Source organism: Aquila chrysaetos, chromosome 2 (genome assembly GCF_900496995.4).
Source record: "Aquila chrysaetos chrysaetos chromosome 2, bAquChr1.4, whole genome shotgun sequence".
Taxonomy (NCBI): Eukaryota; Metazoa; Chordata; class Aves; order Accipitriformes; family Accipitridae; genus Aquila; species Aquila chrysaetos.
In genome coordinates this window covers 77,522,747-77,547,700 of record NC_044005.1, presented here as the reverse complement: position 1 = coordinate 77,547,700, position 24,954 = coordinate 77,522,747, and the positions used below count along the sequence as shown (strand labels likewise).

At 37.3% G+C, this 24,954-nt stretch overlaps 1 protein-coding gene across 1 annotated transcript in view; it reads left to right on the top strand.

Annotated features, from left to right (window-relative positions):
* The window catches only part of RIMS1 (regulating synaptic membrane exocytosis 1), a 342,135-nt gene that overhangs the window by 112,029 nt on the left and 205,152 nt on the right, over nucleotides 1-24,954 (top strand). Inside the window, 2 exon segments of the mRNA XM_030034563.2 lie at nucleotides 10,143-10,356; nucleotides 11,972-11,983. Coding sequence (XP_029890423.1) covers nucleotides 10,143-10,356; nucleotides 11,972-11,983 — 226 coding nt within the window.

Sequence of the window (24,954 nt, the reverse complement as noted above, 5' to 3'; positions counted from 1 at the left end):
AATTATTTGCATTTTTCATAAAAGCCATGACATAAGAATGTATGTTTTTAAACAAAGAAGGGATAATAATTAATTATTTTTCCGCAGAAGGCATTGATTCCTTCAGTACTAAATATATCTCAGCGTGTAAGTGCTTTTTAATACAAGACATAGACAATTTCTTTCTGAATTCCCTAGCTATGCCTTTTTTAGTACTATTATGCATTGTTTGCTTAGTTACCTGGTTTCTCTTTTATACCTCAGAAAGGGTAACGGTCATTTGGGAGGAACTGTGGGAAGCTGGAATGTAAATTCCTTATTGTAGATACTGTACATTTCTGACTCACAGTTCTTCAGTTGTGTAAGGAGGAAGTCTGCTTGTGGGCTGTGGTTATTTTTAAAAAACAAATAGAAGTATACGAAAATAAAGTTTTCCAGTAACCTACATTAGGAAACTTCCAGGAAGCTGAAAAATGACATTTTATGCAAGTTATTTAACGAGCTCATGTATATGCTTGCAGAAAACCTGCCCTTAGTAAGATGTTAGCTTGAAAATGACTGTTACTGCTGGTGAAGAGGCACCAGGTGAGAGCCCCAGGAATAAAGCTGCAGTCCACGCCACTTCGGTGGTGTGCCTCTGCTCCGATGGGACGAGGAGGGAGACTTTCTAACCACGGTGTGGGACTTTCTTGCCTCAGCCTGTGCAGGCTTGTCAGGATGCTGCCAGGTAGTACGCGCTTGATAGGAGATTATACGAGGGAATTGGAATTAAGATAACTTGTGTAGAGGGTACAAGTATCTGTTACACGTGAACAGCTTTTAATTCCACTGGTGGTGGCCAGGTCTAAATTCCCGTGTGAGGTCTATAAGTGAAACTGTCGTCTTGGAGAAGTCCAAACTTTAACGTTAAGTCTCATAATGAAATGCTTTATGGTTATGCTGCTCCTGGTTCCTAGCGTCATGGGCGTATAGGAAAATACCAACATTCATTAAAAACACTTTGTCCCTCATGAATGTGGGGAAAAGTATGAGTCTATTGCCTGAGGGCCGGAAACCAAAAAGTAAATGACTAGAAACATAAAATGATTACAAGAAATAAAGAAAGTAACTTCATGAATTTCTGAATCATGTTGGGAGATTTGTATTACCATGCTGCCTGGAAGCACTTGTCATGGACTATAACCCTTCTGAGTGAGGGTTTTTACGGGTGTAGGAAAAAAGGCACTTTGCCACAGGGGCAGCCTGCATTGTAAGTATTAATCAAATAATAAAATAATAGGAGCAGACAGGGGAGTCTGTATTGTCTGGCCTGATAAGTAAAAGTTTTAACATACCAGTAACCTAATTTTTGTCCAGATCTTTGTAGGCATCAAGGCAAAGGAGAGTTTGAAGGAGGATAATGGGATGGTGTTGTTGCTAATGCTCCCACGTTAGGGGCAACAAGGGGAAAACCACAAAGATTCTGGCTTGAAAGTTTAACTCAAGCAGGAGCGTCTCAGTACTTAATGAGAAATGATAGGCAAGGTGGAAATAGGCTGTGAAAGTCTTTGAAGGTGAACATAAGCCATTTATGTTTTATGCAGTAGAAAAGGGGGCTCGTCGGAGGAATACAAAGGTAAAATAAATCAAATTATGTTTGTTGCAGGATTGTGATTAGACTATCAGCAGGACAGGCTTGCACTGGCGAGAAAAGGAATTGAGGGATGAGCTGGTGATAGCTGAATGTTTAAGCTGGACGGATATGAAATTAGCTAAACTTTTTTTTTTTTTTTAATTTACAAAATTAATCTCCGAGGCTTATACAGCATTTTGAGGTGAATATCTAAATATGCGTGAGTCCAGTGTAGCACAGTAGTTATTGGTCCTGAGTGGCAAGCAGAATGGAGGTGGTGGTTAAGGTTTGCTGGAGGTACAAGGAGATCTTGCTTTCAGTTTATGGAGTTTGATGTACAGGTCACCCATGATGGGAGTCGGCAATCTCTGCGAAACACTTTGTTTTGGACAGAAGGAAACAAATGTGAGGTAGAGAAACAGACCTGTGAGTTACAAGCATGGTGAAATTTGTGTTTGCACCAATAAAACAGGGAGGAAGAAGAGATCTTGGCACGTGGAGGAGATAGGGCTGATGCCCAGCAGGATTCAGGTGATTGCTGCTGAGGTGAAAAATGTCATGGGCGACAGGTGAAGACCAAGCTGAGAGAATAATAGAGTTGATCCATAGTTGTGTGCTGAACGAACAGGGGAGACTGAAGAAACCTTCAGGCCAGGTAAACTCTGAGATTTTGAAGAATATTTGTTGTTTTTATTATAGGATATAGAACATGCTATAATATATGTCATATATAATAATTATTGTGCTATATTTATTAAAAAAACGTGTAGGAGGGAGAGACGAGACCTACAGGAAATGTGAATAGGGAAAGGTCAAATGGGTGGTAAGTGAGGTCACAGAAAAGTGAGAAGTCAGACAGCACAGGGCTAGAAGCAGCCGCGTTGTGGAGGACAAAGCCCAACACCCGCAAGATATGGAAGCCATTAACTCATCCATTTGCAGTCCTTTGATTAATGCTTGTATTACTCCTACACAAACATGGCCTTTTTTGCTCTAAAGATTAGTTGATTAATTGGGTTCCTAACTGTTTCACAACTTACACAGATCCATGTCTGTCTTGCCTTCGGTGAGCGTTTTTTATAGACAAATACTATGCTTTTAAAATGGCAGTTCACGCTGAATAAAAAAGTACAGCAATAGCAATAATACCAGAATATTAACATAACATCCAAATTCACTCAGAAGTACAGAATTTTGCAATATGCGTACATTCAGTATTTATCTGAACTTCACAAACCAAACCAAACCAAATATCATCTGTGCTAAAAAGCAGCACTCCCCGAACATTCAAAAATACCCTGGACTTCAAATATGCTAACACATTAACGTTGCTACGTCAAATGCTTGGAAGCTGGAAGAGTTAGGTATGTTTGTTTATTATGCAACCCTAATTTGTCCTACTTGTGCAGAGGGTATAAATTTTAATAACAGATTTATATGTGATGAGATGATGCATGAAGTAACCAGCAAATACATCTAGACTTCTTCACTGAACTCGGTGAGACTGAGGTGCTTCCAGCTTTACGGAGCTGCTGAACAATGGTTTTCAGATCACAGCTTCAGCGTAGCTGCTTAAAGTTTGTCTACAGGTTTTGAGATCTAGCCGTTGCCTTCATGGGCATATTAAATATCCAGAAGCGCGAGAAGTCTGGCTGTTTTGTCCAAATACGTTACCCTACAATCCCGTTAATTTTTGTACATCTACAGCAGAAGAAAATGTGTGGAAACAAATCTGAGTTTGCATTCTTGATTTTTTTTTTGTTTTTGTTTTTTATTTACCATAAAAAAGAATGCTAAGAACAGAACTTGGTAAAAGTCTCACTTATTTTATGAAAAAAATTGTCTGAGCTACTGTGTGATTATGTGTTTGCATGGCATGGGTGAACAGGGCAAAGTACTGCATTTTACTAAGCTTTTTTTATACATGAGATAGCCGCTGGTGGGTATGTCACTTAGAGGTGGCACTTCTTCTATGAACATGAACTCATGACAGGGCATAATATTTTTATAATGTTAAACCAGGCGTTTAAGATGCCCAGATTGAGTCATTTGAGTTGAACTGGGAGAGTGAAAATGCAATCTGTAGTGCCATCTGCTGGATTTTTAAGTAAGTAAAAAATACAGTTTCATACTACCTTTAAAAAACTTTTAAAATATAACCGGTCATAAAGGTGACCCAAATCTTCGGCATTTTTAGAAAAGCTGTGCAGACAGAGCATAAACATGCAAGTGCACCATTTTGTCACTTTTTAATCTTCAGTGTATATTTGCAAATATTTCAGATAGGTATACACTATAGGAATTTAAAAGTAAAACAGCAAAAAAGCAAAACTGTATTGTGTTAGTAAAAAATTACATTCTTGGATCATAATTTTAATATCTGTTTAATGGAGATGATTGCAGAGTATAAGTATACATCTTGGGCCAGCTCAAAAATACTCAACAACATAAATAATAACCTTTGTGTGGTTTGATATACCACTTTCTGATCAGTCAATATTATAGATTACCTCAATGTTTATTGTCTTTCCTCCTAATGATGTCAGTGAGCTGTCTGAGAAGTTTAAGGTGTGTAAGGTGCTTATCACATGAGCATCCTCCAAGGCTTACAGTTTTTAAGAAGTACATGAAGACATGAGAAAAGCTTTGCAGAATTGCCTATCAGTAATTTTTTCACCAGTTTACACTGTCAGTGTAAAATACTGAATATTCAAATGAAAATGTGGCACATGTATGACACATAGCAAAAGCAGTCTTTTTGTGAAATCAATGCCTTTGAAGAAAAAGGGGAGAGGAACCCACCATGTTTTCTTGAGGAAAAAAACCTAGAAACCTGAACGTATGTTGAGGTACGTGTATCCTGTAAAAGTGAACAGGTTAAGTCTTTCACTGTACACATGACAACTGTGTATTGGTTTTTGTCTTGCACTACCAGTGGTGGTACCAGCCTCTCCTGTACGTGTGGTAGTCCTGAGGCTGACCTGCCTCTCCAAGCAGCTCAGTCTCTTCCAGAATTTTAGCAACAGAAGGTATTTTTTCAGTCGTATGGGATCTGATGTGCTCAGAGATTCCCCCGTTGTCTGATCGTTTTGTGGTCACACACGTACGTGCCACCCGTGTGAACGTGGAATCAAAAACCTTATCAAAGGTATCGTTGTATTTGTAGATATTTTTTCCTGTTGTTTCTCCATGAAGAGGAGAATGGTTTTAATCCTATGTGTGGAGAGGTCTTTCCTGCCTGGAAAGTAAGTTTACTACGTAATAAAAGGTGGAGCAGTACTGAAGTCTTGGGCCATCAGACGATGCTCTTGGTGATCCGAACAGTTCCAAAGGCACAGGCGCTTCTGTGTTTCTAGCAAAGGATGACGTTTCATACACAAATGTTATAGAGAGGTGCTCTTGGGTACCCATGGGTTGAGACAGTATGTTAAAAAAGGTAGATCCGTTAAGCAAGACATGTGGCTGGAGTGATGCTGAACAAAAATTAAGGGACTTCTAGTTCAGCAATATTAAATGTAAATATGTAAATATTGAAAATATTAACAATACAATAATAAATATGTAAAATATATAAGTATGTAAACCTCTGAGAACTTTAATGTTTTCTTACATCTATACCTGGAGGGATATTTTTCTAATTAGTTCAAATTTTGTATCTAATAGTTCTTACTTATTTTCTTATGCAACAGTTGCTGATAGCTTTGTGGATTAAAGGATCAAATCTTAAGGAACAGAGAAATAAATACATTGTCTTTCGTGTGGGGTCGAAGATTTGCAGTTTCAACTCAAAGGACATTTAAACTGAGTAACAAGAGTGGTCATTAACTTTTATGTACTGTCTGCTAAAGTCACCACCACAAAAAACCCTCAGAACAAACAAATAAACAACCAACAACAAAACGCTTTTACAAAATAATATCATTGGAAGATATTTTTTCTACTGAAGAGTTTTTTTGCTGTCGTAAAATATGTGTTCAAGGAAATTTGTTGAAGATACCAACTTCAAACATCAATATTAATTTTTAATAAGAACGTTTGGTAGGTTTTTCCTGGTCAACATTTTAAAACTAAATACTGAATTTTACTGTATTTGTTACTGTATTGTTACAGAATACATCTGAAAGGTGATTTTAACAGTTATTTATTAATAGGTACTACAAAGTCTGAATGAATTCGATCTCATACTTGTGTCCTGATGTGCACGGAGACTGTAAGAAGAGTACAGAGTATTTTGTGTATGTGTATTTTACCACAGTGCATTTGCAGTGCATTGCTCCCTCTGGCCATCTTCTGCCTCCTGTATTTCTCACTTTTGAAGGAAACTTTCAATGAAACTTCTGCAGTCTGCCTTATATATGCCCAGTGTTAAGTCCTGGAATAGTTTCCTCTATTTTTTTATCTAATATTTTTTTTTTTTTCCCTTCATTTTTGGAGGGTGTTTGGGTGAGGAAGCCTCCCCTTTTTAGCTATGCCATTGACCTCAGTAGCAGAACTAGATGAATTTTGGGGTGCATGTTGAAAAATGGTGTGGATATATGCATATATTCCTCTTACATAGTAGCCTGGTTGCTCTTTCTGTCAGAGGGGTTTGAATTGATACCTGCCTCAGGGGTCCCCCAAGCCATTATATCATATGCTGTTATTAAGTCTTTAACATAACCTTTAGGTGCTTGTCTAAATTAAGGAATATTTAATAGACTTAAATTTCCCTTGCGTCTGATGAAAATGTGCTTTATAGCTTGGAAGTTAAGGAGCAAACTTGAGAAATATCTATCTGTATTTTAGTTCTTGCTTAATACTTAATATGCTTCTGTATAAGGCAAATAATATTTCTGTATTAGGCAAATAATACTTCTGTATAAGGCAAAACTGTTGAGAGGGATTTGCTGCTGCTGTTATAGAATAGCCAGAGATACAGAGATCGTGTCATTCCTCAGAAAGGTGGGAAAGGTGGTTAAAACCTTGCAAACGAAGTAATTGAACCAGACCTGCCATGAGCCGGGTAAGATTCTTTCTGCCCTGTGAATTCTGCAACCTTTTTCTCCAATTCCGTTCCTGCCATAGATAAAATGTTAGGATTTCTCCGGTAATGTGGAGTATGATGTGCAAGATAAGCACTTGGTTTTGAACCCCTCGTGGTAAAAAGGGTCTGCAGAAAGTAAGAAATCTATGAATAAGTGATACTTCTTTATAAAGAAATGAAATCACCTCTCACTTATGTTTTGCTTAGTTGCTAATATGTTCATGTACCCCTTGATACGCACAGAAGGGCAGAACATCATTGTCTTAACACACTTCCTAAGCTTCATACGAGACCGAAAAAAAATCAGATGTAGACTGTCTACTTGGAAAAGAACAGGAAGAGGGGCAGTGCTTGCTGTTTTCTTCCCTTTCCACGTTAGTGTAGAGCCAGAGCTTTTGGTATTGCCGTAGAACTGAATTTAGTTTCCATGGTTCCATTTTTTAATAGAATATTTGATGTAATAAGAAATTTACCTACAGACCTCTCCATTATTTAATTGCATTCTTTAAGCTGGTTATTATACAAATTCCTGAATGTCTTCGGTTGTTTATATGCATTATAAGTGAGCAGCTGTGTAAGATAAGCTAAATCATCTGTGTAATCCAATAATGTGGCCAAAAGTATTAAGTTTCTCCAGTATTTTGCCTAATTCTTTTGACCTACTTTTCTCATCTTGCTCAATACTGCAAAGGGTTTTTAAGCAGGTTAGTAAAATATAAAAATAAAACAAAAACCCCCCTTTGCTACTCCTGCCAAGTTTTTCATTAGCATAAAGCATTAAGTATAATGCATTGTGTTTGTAGTGAGGGAGAATAGATTATTTGGCTTCTTAGCTTTTGCTATTGCTGCATCCTCACTAGAATGTGCCCGTATGAAGTCACTGTTTTTAGTGTGAGAGTTGGTTGATTTATGTAGTTATCAGCAGTGATAGTCCTGTCCAAATGAAATGTGTATTTTACCACGATTCCTGTTAGTTCAGTTGAATTATCATTTTCTAGGCTTGAACATCAAAGTAAGTATTAAAGTAAAAATCTCTACTTCACCAAGACAGTATTTCATAGAAATAACACTGATTACTTATATCTTAAAAGTCAAAACAAGTCCACCACACACACACACACATACAAAATCCCACAGAAACATGACATTGTCTCACTAGAAATATATTGGTTAGACGGTGTGAGTCTCAATGCTAATTAAGGGAGTAAGTAGCTCAAAGCAGGTAGTGGAGATGAAGGACATCAACAGGACCTCTACAGACAACACACCTACTGTTATCGTTCATTAAACTCCCTGTTTCTATTAATAACCTATTTAGATGTTCCCGATTTTTTTAATGCTATCCATGGAGATGTGGATTTGAAGCAACATCTGGAAATGCAGGTGAAGAGCCTGTGGGTTCCATGTGGCGTGGTGAAAAGACGGAGTTGTTAAATGTGCCCTGCTGCGCTCTCCCCCTTAGGCTCTCTGAGGTCTTGCTCAAGCTCGTGAAAATGAAGGTCAGGAGTTGCAGTGCTGTCCTGGTGCACCTACAGAAATTTTTCTTTCTTGTATGATTTGATGAATAGTAAGATAGTTGACAGCTGAAATACGTTCCTTTTAAATTAAGCTTCAGGGTGGGGTAAATTAAGCTTCATGGCAGCTGAGCTCGTTGCTCGTTGCTGCAAAAAGGGTGATTCTGCCCTTTGCTGGTCCTTTTCATTTCTGGCTTCAGGAGCTCACGTCCCACCTTCCTCCCAGGTATCCAGTGCCCTGCTCAGAGCAGAGTGATTCAGGAAGTAAAATGATGGGAAAACAATTTTTTTTGGTTTTTATGGTAGGATAATTAATTTTCTGTTGGTTCAGGTTAATGGGTTAGTGTCCTGGGTTCAGCTGGGATAGAGTTAATTTTCTTCTTAGTAGCTGGTACAGTGTGGTTTGGATTTAGTGTGAGAATAAAGTTGATAACACACTGTTGTTTTAGTTGTTGCTAAGTAGCGCTTATCCTAAGTGAAGGATTTTTCATTTTCCTATGCTCTGCCAGCAAGCAGGTGTACAAAAACCTGAGAGGGAGCATGGCCAGGACAGCTGACCTGAACTAGCCCAAGGGGTGTTCCATACCATAGAACATCACGTCCAGTATAGAAACTGGGGGGAGCTGGCGAGAAGTGCAGATCACTGCTTGGGCATCAGTCAGTGGGTGGTGAGCAATTGCATTGTGCATCACTTGTCTTCTCTTGTTTTGTTTTTTTTTTTTTTTTTTTTTTCCTTTTTTTTTTAAATTTTACTTTAGTTATTAAATCGTTCTTATCTCAACCCACGAGTTTTACTTTTTTTTCTGATTCTTTCCTCCATCCCACTACTGGGGGAGGAGTGAGCGAGCGGCTGCGTGGTGCTTAGTTGCCGGCTGGGGTTAAACCGTGACATTTAGCTGGCTGGGAGGGATGTGGTGCATGTGAAAATGAGTGCCTGAGGAGCAGTAAGAGCATGCAGCCAGGAGCAGGAGAGGAGCTGGGTTGCTCCTTTTGGAAGTACCTGGACCTTTAGCTGGTTCCTCTCTGAAACTTCATCTTTGCTGAGAAAATCTCATAGAAGCCAACAGGAGGACAAGTTTTTCTTCAGACATAATATCATAATGATAAGAAAAAATTTTATCACTAAATATTTAATTATTATTATTTCTGACTTGCAGAAGGGGAAGTGGAGGCTAGAGGGCTGAGTGCTCTTCCCTGAGCTCGTGATTAGAAGCTGGGTCTTTTGGGTAGCAGGGCGCTTTGCCCGGTGGTGGGCATAGCGTCAGGCTGTTTGTTATTTGGGGCAGCTGGAGGAGAGTGCTACTTCTTTGAACACCAGTCTTCGTCTTAGGACTCTATATCCCCGCTAATACTCCTATATACTCCTACAGCTAAGCTGGAAGAAATGTCTGTAATGAGGGACAGCAAACCTTAAGTAGTCCCTCATGCTTAACCAGAGAGAATACAACAGATGGTTAATATCTAGATTTGACATAGAAAATTATTCTCAGATTCTTGTAGGGCCACTGTGATTCTAGAGTGTGTTTTGAAATCTTTTAAGTTACAGGTGTTAGTAATTTGGATTTTGAAAACAGAAGTGTGACACTGTAACTGAAGGTTGATTTATATATTTTTTTTTAATTACACCAGCTGTATAAATAATGTTGATTAAAAAGCAATGCAAATTTGCTCAGGCAATTATATTTCTGCTTTTATTCTGTACATGGTAGATACTTCTGTTTAAAACTATGCATTTTTTGCCATCTTTTAAAATTTGGATCAATTTCTGGTCAAGTGAAATGATTTATTCATGAGCTTTGAAGTAAACCTAATAGGAATACCTATGTCTGTTATTTTTTTCCTTTAGATTCTCCTATGCAGTCTTCCATGTGCAGTGTGTATTTGATATGAGGTAAATTTATTTTTGTGAACATGCCAAGAATGTTAGGTAGAGTTATAAATTGAAAGAAAGAAGTACACAGTAGTGGTATTTCCTCCTATTCTTGCTATATAAACTTTTTTCTCATCTATGCAGGAGGTTGCATCAACAATTTGAAAGCTATAAAGAGCAAGTAAGAAAGATAGGGGAAGAAGCCCGCCGTTACCAGGGAGAGCACAAGGATGATGCTCCAACATGTGGAATCTGTCATAAAACAAAGTTTGCAGATGGTTGTGGCCATTTATGCTCTTATTGCCGGACCAAGTTTTGTGCTCGATGTGGAGGTCGTGTCTCTCTGCGATCAAACAATGTAAGTCTTCTGATGTGTACTCTTAAGAAAAAGCCTCCTTGACATTGTCACGCTGCAGATTGTTCACCTTAAGTTTGGCATTTCATGCTTCATTTTACTTAAGTGTTTCATTCATCACTTCGTTATGAGGCGTGTATAAAGTAGAATAATGTATTTAATGATTGTGGAGATACATAGGATTCACTGAGTTTACTTAAAAAAAAAAAATACATAGTGTATAGTTTTACTGAGTGATGGCTTGAAGAAAACATACTTGCTTTTCATAGAATGAAAGAGAAACCCTTTTGCTCAGGTACAACTCCACATTGATAAATTTTTATTGAACTCTTATTTCATTTCAGATTTCTTTTTTTATAGAGCTTTTCATATACATTTATAGATTTCTCTTACATAAAATCAGTCAATTATTTGGTTAGGAAAAAACCCCAACCATTTTTCTTACCACAGTGAGAGTGCTATGTCAATTTATTTTAAAATTATTTTAAAACTATCGATTAATCCGGATTAGGTATCCGACTTTCAGGCAGGTGAGAGAAATCTTTTTCCCTCTGATCCTCATGCAGTTAGCCGCTGTAGCTGTCCATAAAACTGAAGGGTATCTGAGAATTCCCTCTGTTCAGTCAGTCCCTTACAAGGAACTGACTATTCACTTGTACATGAGCGGTAGGATCTATATTTGGAAGACCATTATCCAGTGATTAATTTTGGCTGGTCATCTAGGACTATGGTGTGTTATAAAACATTTTACAAATACCCTTCTGTTGCATGAAGAGTTTTGTTATCTATTGTGAGATGAGATAACTTTCTCATATGGTTTTTCAGGTGCTGGTCTTTTGTAGGGGACATGCGTTTGTGCTCTTTGTATCAGTACAAATTCAGTTTAAAGTGGTCACAAATTTTATAGCAGATAATCATGTTCATAATGGAACTAGTTTATGCCCTTTTAACTTTTGTTGAGCTAAACATCAACTGAATAGGGCTTCTGAAATTTCATGTAAACAAACAAAAAAAGCCCTCAAAAAATGTATTTCATCTTTATTTTGCAAGTTTTCTGTAGCCCTGATGTAGTTGTGAGTCCATTAAATTAAATTCACATTCTAAAAAAATTATGTAGGTGTATTGGACAAAAATTTTCATATATTCATCTTTTCATGTAAATAGATGCATTACATTGCATTACCTGCAGGTGGTGTCATTAGAGCAAGTCTATGAAAATATAGTTTGACATGTTACATTATACTATTAGTTAGAGTGCATATGATACAGATTATCTTTACTGAGAAAAAAATTGAATATATTTTAAGTATTTTTCACCCACTGTTTAAAGTCACAGAAATGGAAAAACGTCCATTCATTTGTAACTTGCCTTTTGTTTGTTATATTGTTTATGCTTCTGTGGGTTAGGGTGGGAAAACATGTTTTCTACTATGCAGTAATGTCATCTTTTTATTTAAAGCTTTTTTTTTTTGAAATTTTATGTTTTTATCTTTTTTTAGAGAGTTATTAGAATTGCATTTCTTTGAAATCTGTCTATTAATACTTGCCTATTTTATTCTTTTTCTCTTCTTTCTTTCTTTTCTCTTTTTATTCTGCTTCCTTGGATGCTTTCCCAAAGGAGGACAAAGTGGTTAGAATCCATGCTTTTTATCATTTATTATTATAATGTTGTTAGTTAACTGGGAAACATATTAATGTAAAAAACTGAACTGAAATTTTAAAATCATCCAAAGGGGAGGGGGGAAGAACAGGAATCCTAACACCCAGTCCCTGCCCATCCCCTAGCTGAACATAGGCTTCCAAGATAGCCCAGCAAGGAAACCTAAGACTGTTGTCAAAATTAGGACAATAAAAGAAATTAATTAAGAACTGAGAATTATTAATAGGCTAAAAAGTAGAGGAGGTAATGAAGTGTAATAAAGCTTTATTTCATAAAAATGCCTTTGGTTAACAATTCAACTTTTTTGCATGCAAGGTCCTTCCATCAGCTTCAGGAAATCTAATTTAGTATTTTGATTGTAATTTTACATGGATTTACATGGTTTGCTGTGTTTCACTTCCAGCTGCAGCGGAAATTCAGGGAATTCCTGTGAAATCAGCTTTTTAATTTACATTTGGAATAATATGCATAGGCCAAGTATAACCTCTTAAAACTGGACATAAGTATAGTGAGCAGGACGGAGCGAATCCTTTGTGAACATGTAGTTACCATTTCAAAAATCTGCAGAGCTTTTAGGATCAAGTACGGGTATGTTCACCACTAACGCCTGTGCCTTACCTGAAATAGGTGAGGGTGGTTCCCCGTTCGTCTCTGCGCCCTGCGCGCGGAGGGAGGGATGGCAGTACTCCAGCAGAGCAGCCCGTGTCCTCTTACCGCCTCTTCTCACGCACGTCTGCAAAAGGTGGCATTCCAGATTTTAACTTGGAGACTTAGGTGGTGGGAATTAGCCAGCTTCGCTGGCACTTTAGCAGAAATGAGTGTAAAGTCATTACAATCCAATGTAGGTTTTGGCGTGTGGATGATGGCGTTACGCTTGTATTACGAAGTAGTGGTACGTCCCAACTTACATACACAGCATAGCTGTAACCTGCAAGTTAGCACTGTGCAACAGCCAGAGAAAGTGCTTTCTCTCACACCTTCATATTGCGGTAGTATTTTTTTCCTAAGGTAGTAGTGTTCTGAGAGCATGGTTGTTTTTCCAATGGCTATGAAATAGAACTTGCTACAGCTTCATTCCACTGTTTTCTGTGTGGTACTCTGAACAACGCGCTGAAATAATTATTTTCAGTGGCTCGACATTCCTGACTATTGTACATATAGGGACAAACCCTTCTTTATCTGGTGAGCTTTGTGTTAGTAAAGGCTTTTTAAACATGTGTATATGAGCCTTGCTCTCTCCATGTGAATTTTTACCACAATACATCAGTATTATAATACATGCACCAAGTTCCTACAAGCTAGGGGTGCTTCAGTTGGAAAGGATTATGAAGTGTGAGTTACTAAAGTGCCAAGCCCAGGAAAAGTCAAGCATTATCCTAGATTCAAGGTATTTTCTGTAGAGTTGGAGAGTTAGTATTAATGAGACCTCACGTGGGATGTTGTGAACCATGCGTTACCCATCTTTGACAAATGGAAACTGTGATAGACACAAAGAAGGTCATACAGAGGATGATCAAAGAAATGGAGAGCTGCTCATATGAGAGAAGACTAGAGAGATTAGGGGGACAAAAGCTAGAGCAATTAGAATTGATATCTACAAGTACAGAATTGATATCTAGAAGTACAGTAATTTTAAACAATAAGAATAACCTTCAAACTAGAGGACAGTGAATACATAAGACCGAATGGGTATAACTTGGCCATAAATGCTCTTGGCTTGGAAAAAGATTTTTGCAATCAGTAGAGTAAAGCCTTGGGAAATTTTTTCATGTGACTTATTGGAAGAAAAAATAACTCAATAAAGTTTTAAAGGTTAAATTTGGTTACAGTTTAGGAAAGGATTTATGTAATGTGGTTGCTTGTGGCTGTAGGGGAATGTATTAGATCCTAAAGAGGTCCCTTGCAACTGTTGCTCCTAGCTAAGTATTTTTAAAATGGAGTATAGATAATGTAATACTTTGAAGCTGTTACTTTTCAAGTAAGCACCAAATATATTTTAAAGACTGTTCCAAAAATATATAGCAGAACTTAATATGTTCCCTCCTCATTTAAAATAATAAAGGACATCCCAAAACACTGATTCCTTGTAGTGCGAGTTAGTGGGCATCCTAGGTTTATCAACAGATGACTCCAGTACACTCACAAAATTGATTGGCAATAACTGCTACCTCCTAGTGGCTAATGAGGCACACAACTTTCAAGGACTCGTATGTCAAAACGCACCCCTAAATATGTGTCTGAAGTTCTTCCATGTTCTTTGAGTATTGGTTAGCTCTTCATACTTCTCACCTGAGCCTGCTCTCCTTTCATATGATTGCAGGCAGACCATGTTTAATGGCGACAGTGTCAGATAAGAGGACTGTTAGCTAGTTTGGTTATTCAAATCAGGCTTAAATGTAGTTGTGCAGTGAGAGTGTTCAGTGTTAATAATGTTAGTAATAATATCATTGGGTTTGAGAACAGGTGGCAGTTGTATTATGTACGGAAAAAGTACAAGCATTTTCCTTCATATTACCTTAGTATTCAGAAACACCGTTATGTGAATGTGGCAGCCTGTTCACTGTGAGCATTTGTATATACTTTTTAAAGAAAGCAGAATATTATTAGTACAGGATTTTATGTGAGAGAGCATTTCAGAAGGAAGTCAGGTAGGTGCTTAGAGAAAAGCTGGCAGGAGTGACCACTTGCTTTTAGTTTGGCACAATATTTTCCAGGTGTTGTCAGTTCCTTTTAGTGTCTACGCTTTTGTTCTGGATCCTTCTAGTTCTGTTCCATACACCAGCATTTTAATTGCCAAAATGGTAACGGGTTTAAGTTACTTCTCTCCGCTGCCTTCGCTCTCCCCTCCGATGTGAACTATGGGGGCTGTTGGGGCAGTGGAGAACCCAGCACGATGTCCGGCTGGCGCGTCTCCGCGCTTTGGCAAGGAGCGGGCAGAGCCCCGGCTCGGTCCTCCCGATGCCTGCCTGCCGCTGCTTGCTCTGTTCTTCCCTCCAGTGGTACCACAGCCTTGCGGAGCAAAAACCACCCGAAAATACGACTTTTTTCCTTGCACCGTTCCTGTAAAACTACTTCCTAATATTTGGTCAGGTAATGCAAAAAGATGCATTTCCTTTGTAAACACCCGACACATGAAGCTTTACAGCTCTGTTTCTTTCCCCTTGTAGAAAAGGGGATACATTTTAGGATACAAAAGTAGCCTTGAATGAGCGAATGCAGTTTCTCTGAATCAAAATTAAAGTATTTTGTGAGGTGCTGTGGGTGTATTGAACTAAGTGAAATTTGTATGACATCATTGACAGAATTAGGTGGAAGATCCATGTTCCAGATTAAGCTGTATATTTATCCATAGCAATCAGTCTGCCACTCTACAGATTTCGTTAGGATTACAATTTTTGATCAAATTTAAAGTGAAAAGAATTTGGAGCAAATGATGAAAAATAGCTTTGTCACCATTTTCCTGTGTTTTCCAGAAATGTTAGTTGTGCAGAATAGAGCAGTTTGCTTACTCATTTTTCTGTTTGCATACGTAAAGGACGACTAGGAGGAAATCAGGATGTGAAATCAATTATAGATACACGAGAATTGATTTAACCGAACTTAGTAGTATGTGATTGTGGAAGGTAATGTCAATTATCAGTGCTGAAATACTAGAGATTCACATTTCTGATCTGGCTTTCACTGGAATTGTTTTCATTTTAGTATAAAGTCAGTGATTTATACTCTGAAAGAAAGACAACTTGGCAACCTTTCCTTAATTGTATTGTCAGGTGTTTTTACAGGGTGTTTGTCATTTAGTTCCTTCAAGTTATGCTTAAAATTTGCTTACATAATGGCTTGCCAATTTAAGCCTTACCAATTGGGCGCATATGCCGTGCCGTTCAGCTGTGTACTAATTGTTTTAACAGAAGTTGTTAATATTATCAGAACAGAATGTCTGGATTGTCACGAGTGTTTTTACATCCCTTTCACAGAACTCTTATGTCAAATTGTCCATTAAAAAGCTAATTTATGTAAGCTCTGACTAATACAGCTGTAGAACCAGAAAAAAATCTGTCAGAAAGAGGTAAAAATTACATAGCAAATTGCAAAGTGATAGCAGATAAATTCTTTCTCTCTGTAGCATTCAACGTAATTTGTTTCCTAAAAAGATTTGGGGTTTGTATGCATCAGGAACGAAGTACTGCTTTTCGAGTGATCGCTCCCTAGAACTGCTGCTTTCAGCAGGTAAAAGAAGAAAAAGGAAAAGGAAAAAAGTCTGACAAGAAACTGAGGAATTCTGTCTCAAGTAAGATGCAGAGCACTTTCCTCTGCTTTCTGGGAAGTTAGTTCACTTCCAAACAAATCCAAGTGTTACTTTTTTTTAATTAAATCCTTAAAATCAGCTTGCTCTTCACCAAGTTTGCTGAAGCAACATGTTTGACTTTAACACCTGTTTTTCAGTGTCCAGCTAGCAAAAATGACCGGTCACTTCTTGTAAACAACAACAAAAAAAGCAGGCAGCTGATGTTCATGCTCTGAAGTTAACCAGATCAGAGCTTCTTCATTTAATGGTTGGAGTGTAGAAGAGTCACTAGACAGCTGAGTTTTTTTCCCTTATAGCTTTAAATCGGCATTAAATCGGTAACCGCTCGGTTATGCTCCTTGGTTTATCCAGGTTTAGTTTACCTGTTAGCCAAACACTTAAACTGTCTCCTTGTCATGCGATTCTACAGTTGATGACCAAGCAAATATATTGCTACTGCAACCTTCTGTCTTAACCCATGACAAAGGGCTCCTGAATCGTTCATGGCTGTGTTTGCCTTTAGCATGCAAGCTGGGTAACAGTGATCTGTGGAGACCCTACATAAACAATGTTGGAAACTCCATGTAGTATAATGGAGCATGAATAAAAAACTTTTAATCCCCTGCAGTGTTACTACTGGACGTGTTATCCTATTTTTAGTCTTGTATTTTCAGTACCTTTGTTTCAATTTAACTGATTCAAGAATATGGGAATTGTTTTGAATTTCTTTTAGTTAAGAAAATGTCAGCAATACCTTTGAGTGTAATAATTCCTTCCATTGCAAAAACTTGTGTTAAAAAACCTAAATGTTGATAGGATCTCAAAGGTCAATAAGGGTTTTCAAAAAGAGCTTTATTCTATCTTCTCTTGACTAATCTTATGTACTGATATATATGGTATGTGTATATATAAGCATATATTGTATAGATTTTTCGTAAGTGAACATACATGCATACTATATACATGCATCCTACTGTATAGTCTAATAAAGGAAGTACGGGGTGGAATAAAGCTCTTATGAACCACCTTTTTGACCTTTGAAATCTGTAAATCATTATATGTATTTAAATCAATTGAGGAATTATTATTTATCTTTATCTTGACAAAAAATATGGTACGCCATAGCAGTCGCAGAATCCCAGAATGGTTGTAGTTGGAGGGAACCTCTGGAGGTCATCTCCTCCAACACCCCTGCCCAAGCAGGGCCACGTGGACGAACTTGCTCCTCACAGCTTGGCATATCCATGTGTCTTTTGGCTTGCATGGTGAACGATGAAAGAGTCGAGGATCTTTCATGCCATTTTTGTTACTTGTTTCCTCATTGTAACTACACACATTATGAGCTTACACAAAACCTCCTTAAGTTCTGCTAGGGAATAATTCTGTGATTTACAACTTTGGACAAATGAATTCCAGAATTTCACAGAATCCTTCAGAAAGAGCACTAACAAGTACCACGCTTTTTTTTGGCTCAGTGTTCAAACAGAGGGAAAGAAAAAAAAATAAAGCTACCAGAATAACTGCAAGCTTTTTGTTTCCTTCAATGTAGTATTTTTATCATTTTAACACTAACAACCTTACATTCTGTTTGGTCCAATTAAGCTGGTGGTCTAAAGCCAAAGAGCCTTCGAGTGATTCTCCCAGCAATGCTGTGTATCTTACTGGCTCAGATATTGTCTGAGGCATGGGAGATCAGTGGTGATTAAAACTTGCTTTCCCAGATGGGAATACAGCACTATCAGTACTGAAATAGAGAGGAATATCTTCCTACCTGACTTGGGTCAGTCTCACTACAAAGTTAGAATGGAAAATGTTGAAATGATTTTTCTGGTTTTCTTTTTGTCCAGAAGCACACATTGAGTTTGTGTTTAGATTTGACATTACTGAAAATGTATTTATTCCATTTTTCTAACAAGTTACCTTGCTTTACTTTTAAAGGTGTGCCTTCACAATAAAAGATAGTAGCAAATTTAGTTCTGACATTTTATACCTCATAAGCTAGATCTGCTTAAATGGATGCTTTAAAAATAATGGGAAAGAACTGATTTTTTTTTCCAGTGAGTGAAGGCTGTGTGATTTTTTTTTTTCATTGTTATTTAAAACAAACTCCCATAAGCTGAATACATAAGAAAAGTTAAAGAAAAAAAAAAAAAGACACAAAACCAGCTATCGACTTCTTTATTGCATTAAACCGAAATGCTACAGGTAACCGATCACAGTGGCTGTTCCACGGTGTTGCATGGTAGTTGTCTTATGGTTATGTTCTGTAGGAACTTGTTCTACAATGATGATATTATCTCCTATGTTTCCTGGGAGAAGACTTTCAGTTTCTCTTAATTTTTCAATGTTTGTTTTATAAGGTGTTTTCAGCTGAACAAGAGAACACCTTTTCCCAGGCTAATGCTATTTTCCTCGTGTATGTGTTATTTCGTAGTAATAAAGGGTTAAGAGAATGCTTTTTGAAAAGTATTCTTAAGTATTAAATTAAAAAAGTATCATGCGATAATATACACTTCTGTTTTTGAATGCTTTCCCTTAAGAATTTTTTGATTCCTTATCCTAGGAGTAAAATAAGATTTGTAGCTTCTTGATTTTTTAAAAACTTTTAATTGCTTGTGTGTCAGCAGGTGTTGCTCTTTTTTACCCTTTTGTTATGTTAGTGAGTAATAAACAGAGTTAACTGCAGTCTTGCATCTGTTGATCCATGAAAATTTGAAGTTCTAGGGAAGGATGATATTGGGGATTTGAGAAATAATTCTGGCTTCAGAAAATGCAACAATATAGAAATATATTTGTTCACTTTTTTGTCAAAAATGTGTTCATCTATGCCCTGAATCTCTAAGTAAAGAAGTGGGATAAGGGTCTTGTGTAAAGGAAAATATTTTTAGGTAATTAGTTTCAACTGTAAATACATATTGAAAAGAAGAGGAAAGGAAATAAGTTCTAACAATTGAAATCTGATATATCTTGTATACATTGCACTTTAAGAAGAAAGAGGATAATAAAGAAAAAAAATACTAGCGGTGCAGCACAATATTAAGAAGTCATGAGAAGAGCCTGTTTGCTGTTTGATGTGTTCATTTACCCTAATATAATCAACACGATACTATAAACTCTTACTTCATAGTAGATTCTGATCCCTGCCTATTCAGTGCACTGCAGTTTTGAAAATGAATAAGTATAACCTTATAGTTTTAATATGATAACGTATGCATATCTGGTGTAAGGTAAAAGGAAACAACGTGAACAGTTTGAATTAGACGCAATTCTGATAATTCTTGATTAGTCAAAATATGTATATAATTTTATCAAATTAGGAGGAAAGAATCAGTGAATTAAAAAAATTGCTAAAATGATGTGTTCATATGCATGAAATCAAATTTTCTTTCTACATCTTATTGCTTATACTTATTAATTATGATAGATTGGAAATACAGTAATAGTATTTGATCACCCTTTTGCTTGCAATTGTGCCATCAAAAAGGTCTGTAGATAGCTGTAATAATAGTGATACACACAATTAAAACCCTAATTTTAAATGGAGCATTTCTTCTTTAATGAGGGATTGCTCCTGTAACAGGAACCTTTTAGAAACAAGTTGTTATTGCTGACTCATTATTAACACTCTCAGTAAATACTAAGGCTTATAATAAATATTTAAGGTTTATACACTAAATATTTCAGGCTTATATCTCTTCCAGATGTTTTTGGGAGTAGGGTTGGTTAGCTACTGGTAGGATGTCTGTGTAGATGGGTCTGTATAGGTGATCGTTTTCAAAGCATAGTCACCCCAGGAATCTGTTTCTGGCTCTTCAGTTCTTCATTCACTTCAGCATGTTTCCAGCAATGTTACTATCAAGAGAAAACAAATTCAGCCTTAAACCCATGCAAAGCCTGTATATAGCAAGCTGCAGTTTTAGCTGAGAGGTCACTATACTTACTTGGAACTGTTCTTGCATCCTTTCAGTATGTTATGCACATTTAATTGTCTTAATTTTCCCCAATGTGCTACTTTTTGAAGTCCTTTAATTCATTGTAGGAATTGCTTTGAATTTATTGTTGCCTGTTGATAACAAGGCAAATCCAATCTCACTACTATTAATAACAGACTATTACCTTTATGGTATCTTAAAATCCAAAACTGCTGGCATTTTCATTGCCATATCAAATTTGCAGTTATTATTTCTGAATTCAGTTTGCCTTATTATATTCCAAATTAATCCAACAATTTTCTTTGCAAGGTATTGTGTATTTACTGTGTTTCCGTTACTTTCATTTCTGTAACGGAATAAAGTGTTGTCAGCAGTGCAGAAATGGCTGGTAGCATGAGAGATTTCTAAACCACTATATACCGTATCTAATAAACATACTATGTTTTTCTTTCTGCTATGGAATACAGAATTAATGAGCAAATATGCTATGTTAATAAAAAAGATGTAGAAAAAGTATCTTCATAGTATTATCATTAAAATTGAAAATTTTAGAATATGTTTCCATATAACATCTAGCTGTCTCAGTTGTGCTGCATATAATCTTTTTTCAGTCTGTAAAGAAGTAATCTTGGAGTATAAAAACCAGAAGTTTGGAATAAAGAGGTGGCTAATCCAGAGACTGTGACTGGTATAGGTAATTTTAATTTGTCCATGTCTAGCTTCTCTGAAATTTGGCTTGCAGATATTTATTGTGTCAACATGTTGGGGAATAAATTCATTTCATTAGATAGATTTACAGCTCTTTGAAATTAATGGTCTGCAACATCAGGTGGAGGACAATGTGGAAGCCAGCGTGCTCTACCTGCGTGAGGGTGGGGTGAGTCTGTATATAACCCATTTCCAGTGTGCGTCTGTAGAGTGAGTCTGATCACTGGAAATGAATTCGTGTTGTGCAATGCTTTGAAATTAGAAATCAAGTAAAAGTGCCATTATTGTTGACAAATATGCAATGTGTATACTTGTGTTGTGTCAGATTATTATTATTTACGGAGACATACTGAGCAGGCAAACATTTCAAACCATCTAAACTTTCATCTAATTCACCCAGAAGCTATGAACCTTGATATCTCTTCTGGTTGATATTCTAATGAAAGCTTAGCCTTAGAGACTGGAGATAGTTTTTTGTCCTTTTTTTTAGTCGAGGACTGAATAGCGAATGTGCAGGAGAGCTCCGGGGAAACGCGTAGCCTGTCTTTAGGCTCAGGAGGCTTGAAGGAGCTGTTAGTGGGATGCCTGAGGGGATACGGTACACCAGCAGAGCTGACTGCTGATGTCCAAACAAAGAGCTCAGAGCTATTTGTCCTGCGGCAGGGCCCAATGGAAGTGTTTTTTATCTGAGCAATGCACCTTCAGTTTTTCCAGCGGTGGTCTGTTCCCTGGATATACTTGGGTTTTATTGCTCTAAGACACTCTAGCCTGTCCCTTAGTTCAGACGGTCCCCAGCTGCGGTATCTTTAAACAGTCCTCCTGTAAAAGGATCCAGTAAAGTGGAAGATTTCTTCTAATCGTGCTCCATCCTTCTCTAAAACACTTGAGGTTTTGGCAACTGAACTCACTGAATCTCCTTGTTCAGCCTGTGGCTACCTCTCTTCCTTCTGGTCACAACAAAACCAGTATGCTGCTGACTCCCGGGCATGTGCGAGTGCTCTCGTTTAAACACAGGCTGATTCCACAGCCCAGAGTGTGCCCCTTAGCCCCAGCAAATTCTTCTCTTGAGCAATTTATTTCTTCTTGGAATTTGTAGCTTTCAGCTTGAATCACTGTGGCCCTCATTCATGTAAGATCCTTTTCGTGTGATGGGGTTTTTAATGTGATATGTGGGGTTTTGGACTAAATATGACTTCTAATATTAATTTAAAATTTCCATAATTATGTACACTGCTGAGGCACAATTCTTTGTTTTTAGTAGTTACAACATAATGTGGAGATGCTAAATAGAACTAAATTTAGCAAACTGAATTCTGGGGCTATTTTGTCACCCCAGAACCAGAGAGATTTTAGCTAAAAAGATATCTTGTTGCAAAGAGAGATTTGACAAGATTTATGACCTATTAATCGTTATGAGAAACAGACAAGTAGCAGAAAAAATTTCCAGAGAACAAAGTAATTATGAGGAGAGGACTAGATGTAATCTCTGCTCTTTCTCGCTCTCTATTTCTCTTTTTATTATAAATAACCTTAATCCTCATCCAGGATTAAAATTCAGTGTATTTTTAGCAATGCAATGTCCTAGATAAAAGATACTTCCATCTATGTTTTTATATCTTTTTATATCTTTTTGCATTCTGGAGCATTTTGTGATTTTACTTAACAGATGGTTACTTCCATCTATATATCTCCAGTGCTGCAATTAGTGAGGGTTTAGGATAGTTTGCCATAGATATACCTGAGGTACATGATTTTATGTGAATTTGGGGATAGAACAGTGTATGTCAATCAAGCAAATCTATAGACAAAGTTTCTGTAATATTTTGTGGGGTTTTTTTGGATTCTATTAGTATAGAGAGCCATTTGCAACTCAGCCTTCCTATGGAGATAAATTAAACTCCTCCCCAAAACTGTGATTATAAAATGGTATAAAATATCTGTTACTGGTTGCTTAATGACTGGTAAGAGATTAAGTGAAAATCTACGCAAAATGTAATCTGTATTTCCTTGAGGAGCAGATAAAACCTAATAATTTTTTAAATCCAGATTGAGCTTTCCAAAGAGCTGCGAATTATTTAGGCTGAAGTTTAATCACATACTGTGCAATTTCAGTATTCCATCTAAAACACCCGTCAACTAACTTACATGCAACAGGTTTACAGAAAATTTGGAATTAAATGTTATTTTTTCAATGATCTATTAGATTTGCGATTAACTTGCCCGTAAAAAAGCAGACTCCTGTAGCAAAACCTTTGTATTGGTGAGTTTTGTGAAAATGATTGGGGATATTACATTGTAAAAAGTTGAGTATTACTGAGAAATACAGATTAATCATAGAGATGAGATGATGTTGCTGGGACTCTATAAATAGATGAGCATGCACATGATGGTTGTGTTGTCATGACTGGAGGAAATTTTTGTATGTTGCTGGGATGTTATTAATGATGGTGCAGTTTGCATCGCTGCAATGTGTGGTAAGTGATCAAAACTCATGTATTCTATTACTTACCTATGCATGCGTCAGGAAAGTTAATTTTTCTCTCTAACTTTTTTTCTCTGGCCAAATAGCTTCTACAAGTGGAGCGAGAGCAGTTGAAAGTCCATCCAGCAAACTGCTCTCAAGACTTTTGTCAGCCAGACAGCTTTACCCTTTAGGATTATTTGGATCAGTCCTTTTAGCTGTAGAGAAACCTGCTTTCCTAGCCTATTTCAGGGACTGATCTGACTGTCTTTGTGGTGGGTTAAAGTGACCACGGCGACAACTTCTTGCCCATGTAAGTGCAATGCAGCAGGAAAAGCAACAAGGTGAAGTCAGGAATTAAATGCAGGAAGGTTTCATCCACTTGCTTTTCCAATATTGTTCTGGTTTTTACCCCTATGCTTTCAGCATAGATATAACGTTCCTCTTGCATTTCTGTGAATATCTTATGTTGCAGATATTACCCCTTTGCTCTGTACACCTAAGTATATGTTTTCCTGATCAACCAGCAAGTGAGTGTTCAGTAGAGCCGATTGTTCACGTTAGAGGAGCTGCCCTCTTGGTCGCTTCTATAAACTATTAAAGAGGAGGCTGGTGAGGTATCCAAGGGAGATGAAGTCAATACATTTACCTGTCAGACTGAGTGGGAATCAGTTCCAGATGAGAACCCCTACATTAGATGTGAGCTGTGTTTCATTGTACTTACTGGAGGGGATCAGTGTGGCTCAGAGTGATTCAGCTTGCTCTGAACTAAACTAAATCTGCTCTGAATCTTTCTCAGCTGTAGTGCCTGTTTAGGGAAGTAGAGCCCCGTGTCATCTAGTGTCATATCGGGTACTGCAGAGTTTTACCGTAGCTTCCAGCAGCTACCCCAGGTGAGGGTGGCTCTCAGGTAATTCCCATGTCATACCTAACAGCTCCACACTTGTATTTTGGAAATGTTAGGGCACTGCAAGTAGAACTGAATGCCAGTGTTGAGGCAGTTGAATCCTACTATAGATTTTCATTAGTTACAGTAGGAAATCAGACAGCAGTGATGGCCTGTAGACACATTTAGAAACCTATATTTAGTCTTATCTCAAATGAAACCCTACACGCTTGGTCTGAATCTTCTGTGCAAACCTACGCCTTCTCTCCCCTACAGGCAACCTGACAATTCATACAGCAGCAGATATTTTTTTTTTTAGCCTTTCATCTCCTACATAAAGTGACCCTCTTCAAAGAGGATATCTATGGTCTCATGCAGTCTGTGATGTGGGGAAAGCTGTGAATATATTCTGCTATGGAGAGTTCAGTTTGGTTTTTCTCCCACGTTAAAGACAAACACTGACAAGAAAATGTTGTATGTTACTGAAAATTGTACTAACCCACAGTTCAATTTTCAATATTTTATTTAGTATATAAATTATTAGTGTTATAAAATTCTTTTTCCATTTCTTGAGTATAATTCATAGACCTGTGAAGACCAAAATCTTTTTTTAACTGTATGGCCATGCAATTAGATACTTAAAACCCCATGTTGAAAATTTGTTAGGCA